General features: G+C 42.4%; 2 protein-coding genes and 1 long non-coding RNA gene across 3 annotated transcripts; 1 reads left to right on the top strand and 2 right to left on the bottom strand.

Moving 5' to 3' along the window:
• The first annotated feature begins 301 nt into the window (after window positions 1-301).
• On the top strand, window positions 302-3,623 carry LOC120694822 (probable E3 ubiquitin-protein ligase BAH1-like 1). The gene is made up of 6 exons (XM_039978115.1): window positions 302-915; window positions 1,857-2,101; window positions 2,426-2,677; window positions 2,854-2,991; window positions 3,068-3,126; window positions 3,243-3,623. Exons 1-6 carry the CDS (start codon window positions 735-737, stop codon window positions 3,346-3,348), a joined length of 981 nt encoding a protein of 326 aa, XP_039834049.1. The 5' UTR covers window positions 302-734; the 3' UTR covers window positions 3,349-3,623.
• On the bottom strand, window positions 2,838-4,152 carry LOC120694824. The gene is made up of 4 exons (XR_005683664.1): window positions 4,094-4,152; window positions 3,883-3,971; window positions 3,057-3,136; window positions 2,838-2,979 (listed from the first exon to the last, which is right to left on the bottom strand). It is a non-coding gene; the product is annotated as an uncharacterized LOC120694824 (long non-coding RNA).
• Window positions 4,153-4,788: 636 nt separating this feature from the next.
• Window positions 4,789-8,468, bottom strand: LOC120694823 (putative ubiquitin-like-specific protease 1B). Its single transcript, XM_039978116.1, has 6 exons — window positions 7,546-8,468; window positions 6,971-7,050; window positions 6,773-6,866; window positions 6,564-6,663; window positions 4,939-5,031; window positions 4,789-4,839 (listed from the first exon to the last, which is right to left on the bottom strand). The coding sequence occupies exons 1-5, from the start codon at window positions 7,825-7,827 to the stop codon at window positions 5,006-5,008; spliced, it is 582 nt and encodes a 193-aa protein (XP_039834050.1). The 5' UTR covers window positions 7,828-8,468; the 3' UTR covers window positions 4,789-4,839; window positions 4,939-5,005.
• Window positions 8,469-9,095: the final 627 nt, after the last annotated feature.

Raw genomic sequence — 9,095 nt, 5'->3', positions numbered from 1 at the left:
AGAAATTCGGTAATCGTACCGGATCGTGATGATAATCCTCTTTCATCCTCTAAACTTTTTCTCCCATTTTCTCATAAATAACTCTGTTATATTAGCAAATTTACAGATGTGGCATGATATCAAGGCTACATTCATACGACACTTCCATTAATTTTGATCTTAAAAAATGGCATGCGGGCCCACGTCACCACGTGTTGGCTGCTCCCCTGGTGCATTTCTTTGGCTACGCGGCTACGCCATCCGGAGCCCTCCTTTCCTTTCCCGTCTCCTCCGATCCTATAAAACCCGTCGCCTCTTGCAAAAAAAAGGCCTCTCCAATCGCTCTGCTCTGGTTAAGATCGTCGTCCTCCTCCTCCTGGCTTCAGCCTTCAGCCGCTCGCGGATTGGGTTTCAATGAACCGCTCGAGCCCGTGACCTCTTTTTCCTCGAGCCTCGCTCGCCGATTCCTGGCCGCACTCTCTGTATCCTGGCATGCATTCTGCGTTCCTGCTCGACCTCAGTCCTATCCAACGCAGCACTGCAGCGATCCCAATCCCTCCCATCTCCGAATCCGCGTCCCACTCATCCTCAACCAGCCCGAATTCGAGCCCTTCTCTATTCGCTCCCCGGCCCGTCGATCATCAGCCATGAGCTTCTTCTGATTCCCCCACAGGTACGCAGACCTCGCTGGACCATTGCCAGAGTCCCCTTGCTCGGCCGCCCGGATCCCCATCCAGGCCCCCACAGGCACAGCCATGAAGTTTACCAAGAAGTACGCGACGTACATGAGGGGGATGGAGGCGGAGCTCCCGGCCGTGGGGCTCAAGCGCCTCAAGAAGATGCTCAAGAAATGCCGCTCCGGCTCCGACCACCGCTCGCACCTGCAGGACGCCGCTGGCTCACCCGCCGCCGGCCGGTGCCCCGGGCATTGCTCTGGTAAGTAAACATGACAACTATATATCTTTGGCCTTTATTTTCTTCTTGATTTCCATTCCTTTAAGCTAATTTCCATCTCCAATGCATGCTCAAGCCGAGATGTAATAAAACAAAGCCTTCTTAAGCAAAAGGAGAACAAATTAAACCTTGAGTAGGCATAGAACTGGTCCTCGTCAAGTGGCATTTTTTTTTTGCATTGTAGGCGCATCATGCTTGCAGGTTCGATCCACTCGACCAATTTTGCACGGAACACGTACCCTGTGTCCTGTTAGCGCCTTGCACCTGTCTGGTGGTTTTCGAGTCCTACAAGTTTTTTATTCCGAGTTCTACAAGTCGATCCTTCCTGACAAAGTCCCACCCTCATTTCACCTTGTTGACGTTCCTTCTATCACAATCTCCTTTTACGGATGTCTGGATTCATAGTTTTTGCTTATCAACATCCCTTCGATTCTTGAAAACAAAAAATTGCTTTCTCCATTGAAAACTTTTCCTTGGAGCATGAACTAGAAGTATTTCACCAAGCTTTTCATCCTATTGCATAACCTATTTTACTTATCAAGACATGCATCAAAGGCCATCGATCAAGCTGTGGACAAACCTTAACCTAAATTAGTATAGTTTAATCAACTAGAATATGCCTTGGTAAACGGGTGTCTGGTGTAACCATTGGCCATTTGCCGCCCTAGGTCGTAAATCTTAAAAAAATTTGCAAGTGCATGCTTACACTCTTCCAGTGCAGAGGTGCTCAGGATGATGACATCTATAAATAGAGGGCCACTTGCCATCGAGCATGTTGACTTTACCTTATTTATACATCTTCCTCTAGCTTTTGAATGACGCATTCTTTTAATTAAGATTTGTCTACTCTGATTTTGGGACGACTTTAGATAAAATGACTTTGTCATGTTGGGTTCACTGAAGAATTTCGAACAAACGTGCAGTATGCGATGGGAGTTTCTTTCCATCTCTTCTGAATGAGATGTCGGTCGTTGTCGGCTGCTTCAACGAAAAAGCCAAGAAGCTGCTGGAACTGCACTTGGCGACAGGCTTCAAGAAATACACCATGTGGTTCACCAACAAGGGTGACAGTAGCCATGGGAAATCAATACAGCAAGGCAAAGACTTGGTTACGTATGCAATTATAAATGCCGTGGCCATGAGGAAGATCTTAAAGAAGTATGACAAGGCATGAATTTCAACTCAAGCATATCTTCCCTGATTTAGTATCTGAGAAAACAATTCACTTCGATTCTTAATGTAATGCTAGGGAAAAAGATAACTAGAAGCGTCCTGGAAGTTTGCATGCATTTACCAGGACATTATTGCAAATGCATAAGGTGCTATAGGGTGGGTATATAACTGTACATTTGGGCTGCATTGCAGATTTTAATTGACTGAAAAGGAGCTTGGTTCATCAAATACAAATCCATCTATATTCCCATTCCAGACTAAAATAACTACATATGAAAAAGCAGTCACTAAGGGTTAATTAAAGGCGACTCCTTTGCAGATACATTACTCAAAGCAAGGTCAAGAATTCAAAGCTCAAGCTCAGAGCCTGCACATTGAGATACTTCAATCCCTATGGCTCTGTGAGCTGATGGCATTCTACATGAACTTGAGAAGGAGCAAGAAGAACAAGGCTGCAATGGAGCTCTTTGGTGACTGTTCCCTCATATTCGATGATGAGAGACCATCGCTCTCATGCAACCTCTTTGACTCTATGCGTGTCGACATTAGCTTGACATGTTCCATTTGCTTGGTGAGCTAACTTCTGACATTAGTGCAATTTTGCTCTATAAACTTCCATTATGGCAACAATATATGCTGGTTGCACTGTCCCAGTCGCTTAGGAAAGAAATTTTGCTTTTGTTACTTGTTCTTTGTGATATTTAAGTCCATCGTCCAATTCTCTCTTTTCCGTTCTTGCTTTTGCAGGACACAGTGTTTGATCCAGTCTCTCTTTCCTGTGGTCACATATTTTGCTACTTGTGCTGCTGTTCTGCTGCATCCGTGACCATTGTTGACGGGCTGAAGTCCGCAGATCACAAATCAAAATGTCCCCTATGTCGACAGGTAAATAAATTGTTATTTAATTTCAATGAGCAGATACTTGGGCATTGCCCAGCTAACGATTCTACCTTCATTGCAGCAAGGGGTCTTTCCTGATGCTGTGCACCTGGATGAACTCAACATGCTACTGAGCCACAGGTAAGTGCGCCTATACAATTACAACTTCCCAGGATTAACGAGTGACAAAAAACTGCTCTGTTTTTCGTGTCGTGATTATGTATTACTAATACTTCCAATTGCTAATATCCCAACAGTTGTCCAGAGTACTGGGAGAAGAGAATGCAATCAGAGCGAGTTGAGCGTATTCGCCTGGCTAAGGAGCATTGGGAGTCACAGTGCAGAGCATTCTTGGGCATCTAGATAGTGAGCTTGTACCAGTGGAAACTGGAAACTTGATTCGATTTGTTAAGATTGTTGGTAGATCCTGCTTTATTTTAATTCTTTTGATAATAAATTTTGATCTACCCTCTGTTGATAGAATTTACCTGTAAGAGGTTCACTTTTGAGCTCCTAGCTTGGCTGCAGAAATAGATCAGCTGTAGTGGCTATTCAAGTGCAATTGCATATGTGTTTATATGTAACCCTCTTGATTCACCTTTCTGATCTTATCCTAAAGTCTGAGGTCGTTCCATCTCTTTTTCTGGACCAGTTTGAGTCCATAATCATCGAATGTTTATATAGGATGTATGATCGCAGGACTACTGCATTTATGCAGGACCAAAATTTTTCCAAATGCATAACTCTGAAGAAGATTCACAATGGGCAATCACTAGCTCTAGTTTCCAATAGTATATGTTATATGTCAAAGGGTCCAAAACAAACTATGTTCAGTTACTTGTACTAGCTCAGTTAAAAGGATGAGAGCACTGAGTCGAACAACTTCTCAACACATACCTTTTCTCTAACCATGCGCTATCATCTTACCCAACTTCTCTTTTCCCTTCTCCCTACTATAGCAAAATCAGGTCCAAGATAATAGATACCTGCAAAGATGTGGTGTCATGGCCATGATTTGACACCAGCAGCTTATAATAACATCTCTAATATTTTACAGAAACAACATATTTATTTTGTATGTTTGCTGAAAAAACTGCAAGAAGAATACCTGACTTGATAGAATGTCAAAGATTGTTAGCCATACAATGGTCATTCTTCAGTCAGCTCTTAATCTCAAAATCTCTTTTGCCGTTCGTTTCCTAAAATACATCATGTGTTCCTGCAAACAATAGCTGAATTAGATGAATCCAATCAACATGAACAAGGTACAATGCATAAAGATAATTTCCTTGTAAAACTATGCATGTAAAAATATACTTGACAAATCAACTTACCTGACTGAAAAATGGTTCGAGACCTCTGCTATGGAAATCGATGTATTTAAGCATAAATATACCACAATCCCACCTGTAAGAAGGAAAATGCTGGTGTCAAACATATCCAGGCTGCCTATTGATATGTTCGATACTAGAAGCAGACGTACCCATTATGCTGCAAAGGAAGACAGTCTGATGATTTTACCACCCAGGAACAGGTGTCGATCTCTATGTTGCTCTTGTCCTTCAATTCATCCCTGATATATCTAACCTGGCACAAACAAAAAATATAATTCAGACCTTCAACTACAAAATAGTATATACAATAATCACAAATCCGGAATAGTTGGCAATCCCATGCATTTCAGACACTGTACTCTAGTAGTAATGTAACATTCTGTTTGGTGGTTAAGCTTACCAGTACATTCAGTACATCATGCCCCAGACCTCCAAGTGAATCAAGATATTGAAAAGTTTTATCCTTCATGTTTATAATTGCCAGGCACCAATGTACATCTCTATGTACTGGAATAAAGATCTGTATGATAAATTCTAACAATAAGTTGAATATGGGGAATAAGCATGTAAAAAGGAAAAAGGACGGTATAAAATAATTAAGGAAAAACAGCAACATTACTTTTTCACACTCAGCAAGTCCATAACCCAACTTTTTGAAGGTTGTCCATCTTCTGACAGACTGGTAGTCATAACCAGCTATTCCGCAAGTAAGCTGGGCAATAATTAAGAAGTTGTGAGATCTGCTAGACACCAGCCAAATGCCAAAACAAATGAGAAAAATTAATTTGTCATATAAATGAAGAGTTAAACTCCAACGATATGCAGGTATTCTAACTAAACTGAAATGGATGATAACAATCTAACTAAACTGAAATGGATGATAAGAAAGCAAAAAAAAAGTTTTATAGATGTCTGATTGTTGCTTGTAAATGAGGCAATAAAAATAGTAAGGAGTCCTGGCAGAAGCTGATTTGTCGGTACCATTTTCTGAACTCCAGGAGAACAGGAAAATGTGTTCCAATTTAGCTTAAGAAGACCAAATGCATGTATTGTGTAAGATTCAAGGTAAGAGTCCGGAATCAAGTAATCACTATGTGGATCAGTTAACTTGTCAATTTAGCATAGGAAGATCAAACACATATATGGTGAGATTCAAGGTAAGGGTCCGGAATCAAGTAATCATTGTGCATCAGTTAACTTGTCAAAGAGGCTATCTACTATGACGTAGATGTTTGTTCATAGAATATTATATGATCGCATATTCTTGAAAGAAGATGTCCAATAGCAAACTTGCTGATATCAGCTAACATTCATCTTGGCAACACATAACCATTGATTAACTTATAATTAAGAGTAAAATGCACCGTGGGCACCTGAACTTGCAGCGCTGTGTCAAATAGTTCCATGAACTTAGAAACCAGACATCTAGCCCCTCGAACTTGCGAACCCGTTCACCCCAGGTCCAGCCCGGTTTTGCATGGCTTGCATGTCACTGTGCGGCCGGGATTTGCTACAGTAACCCGGCTTGCTACAGTAAACAATATTGTTTTATCAACATCTTAACAACTTCAAATGTAAAAACTCAAAACTACAAGAATCTAGATCGTTAAAAGTGTTAAAATTTTGGTATACAGAGTGTCTTCATTTGACAACAAATAAAAAAATATATTAATTTCCTAATGCGACAAGCAAAAGTATGCGATTATTATGGTGCTGTAATTTTATATAATTGTTTTGAGCACCTTAACATCGTCAAATAAAAAAATTCAAAACTAGAAAGTTGTAGATCTCGTCGAGAGCTACAATTTTCATATAAAAATCATCTTCATCCGATGTCGTATCGAAGAGTTATGATTTTTCGAAGATTCAGCCGAAATAAAGTAGAAAAGGGAAAAACAGAACCGCGTACTGTAGCAAGCCGGGTTACTGTAGCAAATCCCGGCCGCACAGTGCCATGCAAGCCATGCAAAACCGGGCTGGACTGGGGTGAACGGGTTCGCAAGTTCGAGAGGCTAGATGTCTGGTTTCTAAATTCATGGACCTATTTGACATAGCGCTGCAAGTTCAGGTGACCACGGTGCATTTTACTCTATAATTAAATCCCAGATTGGTTATACTTTTGCTATCAATGCAGTATAAGACCATAAGTCCCAAAACAGGATTTATATATATGTAAGTAGGCACAACATTTTAAAAGACATTCTATTTATGCAGTACAGGAAGCAAAAATTGCGATCAACTAACCTTCTTGAAAAAAGAATGTATTGAAGAAATGGCATTTCAAAAACCTTTTGGGCTCCCTTTCTGCCCTCTCCTTCAGCAATTCAATATACAAATTGATGATCTGCAGGGATGAAAAAAATATAATACGCAGATATATTGAAGCACCATTTAACATCTTCTTCAATATGTTTTATCTTAATGTCGAAAAGACATTCAGTATAAGTATTCACCTCGTCATTTAACCAACAACGAGGTTTCAAGCATTCAAGTTTCTCTTTAGTAATCTCAGTGTCAGAAGGAACATGCATCACTATGATTTCATTACTGCAAAAAGTAAGAGGAGAAATCAGAATGCCACTTAATTGTGCCAACAATATCAAGCAACAATGGCATACAAAATGAAGCAGTTGATTGAATGCAAAGAATACCTATGACCACTACCATAGAGAAGAGTGTTAACTTCTCTTTCATCTTTATCGGTTAGAGGTGTAAATAATTCGGAAGAATCCTGCAATAAACAAGTACAAGAAAAACTTTGTGTCAACGATGTTACTACATATGAAAAGTCAATTAAATTAGTCACAATCAAGAAGGATAATTGACCAATATGCTAATTTATACATTTGACAGAGTAGAACAACCAAAGTAAAGCCAATAACATTTTTGGGGGGGGGGGATTACTTTCAAAATTGAGTATATACAGATCATAGTGTCCATTGAAATTTATTTAAGACTTAAAAGAAAGTTCTGATACTCCTGATCAGGTTGTATTCACCCTAGCTAACAAATAGACAATAGTTTATTTTGATGAGATACTTCCACAAGTTTATTTCACAGAACACAGTTCATAAATCTCAAGGTGCGCTAGCCAATTCACCTAGTCGAATGAACAAGCCATGTATTTGTTTTCTCAATATACTCCATGAATCAATACTGGCTATCTACTAGGATCTATGGGCCAGCACACCGGGGAGTTCGGATGCTTGAGCTCGTAGAGCCTCACCTCAAATCCTGATTCATGCAATCTTCCATCACGCCACTTCGTCCACTCCAGGGCCTCATTGTGGAACGGCGCCATCTTCTCCAGCGGCAGCGGCAAATCCAATGCAGGGACGCTATCGTCAATTTCCCTCCTCCCGACATCGAGCTTCTCCGGTTCAATGTCGGGTTCCAACGTGAGATCCACTACTTCCGGCGACCCCTCGAGCCGCTCCCTGTGCACCTCCAAGCCACCGTCGCTGGTCGTCTTCCCACACAGCCGTGGGATTGAGATGTAGTTACCCATGTTTACAGCAGCGGGATTCCGGCGACGCCGAGGGGCTGAAGCGCCGGCGTCGAGGAGGAATCGGAGGGCGAAGGGGCGAAGGCCAGGGAATCGCCTAACTCTGGAAAAAGGGCTGCTGCGGCGGCGGAAAGCGGAGACGGGGTGGCGGGCGCAGTCGACGCGGAGATTGCGGCGGCGGCGGCGACGCGGGGAGGGGAGGGGGCTAACGCGACGCGGAAGCTATTAGGTCGGACGGCAGGGAACGGGCTGGTGCTGAGGCGGCGGCGGGAACGGCAGAGACGAGCCGAATAGGTGCTCTCGTCGTGGCACTGCTTGCAGGGGCGGTCAGTTGCGCTGGAGAGCGAGATGCGAAGGCCGAAGGACCGGACGGCGGGCAACGGACTGGGAGCGAGGAGGCGGCGGCGAATGGAGGAGGCGTCCCCGGGAGCATCGTCGCGGCGGCGCTTGCGGCAGTGGAGGGCTGCAGCGCTGCTCATGCCGCGGAGGCACGGCGCATGTGATGGCGGCGTGTGCGCGATAGCTGGGAAAGGTTGGTGCGTGCTTGGCGGCGGCTGTGAGGATGAAGAGGAGAGGCGGAAGGGGAGGACCGGAGGAGGGATGCGGGCACCGGAGTTTGGATTTGAAATCGGGCGCAGCCAGCATCTCGACGGGATCAGATATTCAAATAGCCGGTAATTTCGCGTGTAATTCCGATTATTACGGTACAAAGTACAAACCGTAAACATTTCGAAACAGTGAAAAATTGATACTTCTGCCACCGGAAATCTAATCAAGACTGGATTACAGTCTAACTGTTCTTATTGTCGGAAGTGAAGCCCTAATCGAATTTCAGAACTATGTCGTGATGGTAACTGGGAAGGTAGTGAGGGATTTCAAAATACTGCGTAGTGATGAAATAAAGAAAGAAGATGTGACTCAAACCGAGTATAATGTGGAGGTAGTTTACTGTAACACCCGTATTTTCGAATTAAGAACCTAAATGAATTTAATTAGGTTTGTTATAGGTTCGGTAAGGTTTTATTTAATTTCTTCTTGAATTTAGAGCATTTGCCGGAAATTAAATAAAATACCTAGCCATAAAATAAATGTAAGGAAAATAGGTTTGTGCATCTCATGCCGCTTTGCATTTTCTTTATTTGCTTGTTGTTCAACTTAAATTCAAATCTTTGAGTTTGAATTTGAATTGAAAGTGTTAAAATTGCTTTAGAAAAAAATACAAACCCTTTTCTTTCTCTCTACCTACTTTCAGCCCGGCCCACCTTTCTTTT

This window comes from Panicum virgatum, chromosome 2K, assembly GCF_016808335.1.
Source record: "Panicum virgatum strain AP13 chromosome 2K, P.virgatum_v5, whole genome shotgun sequence".
Taxonomy (NCBI): domain Eukaryota; kingdom Viridiplantae; phylum Streptophyta; class Magnoliopsida; order Poales; family Poaceae; genus Panicum; species Panicum virgatum.
The sequence above is the reverse complement of the archived record's forward strand: the minus strand, read 5'-3'. Positions and strand labels throughout refer to the sequence as shown.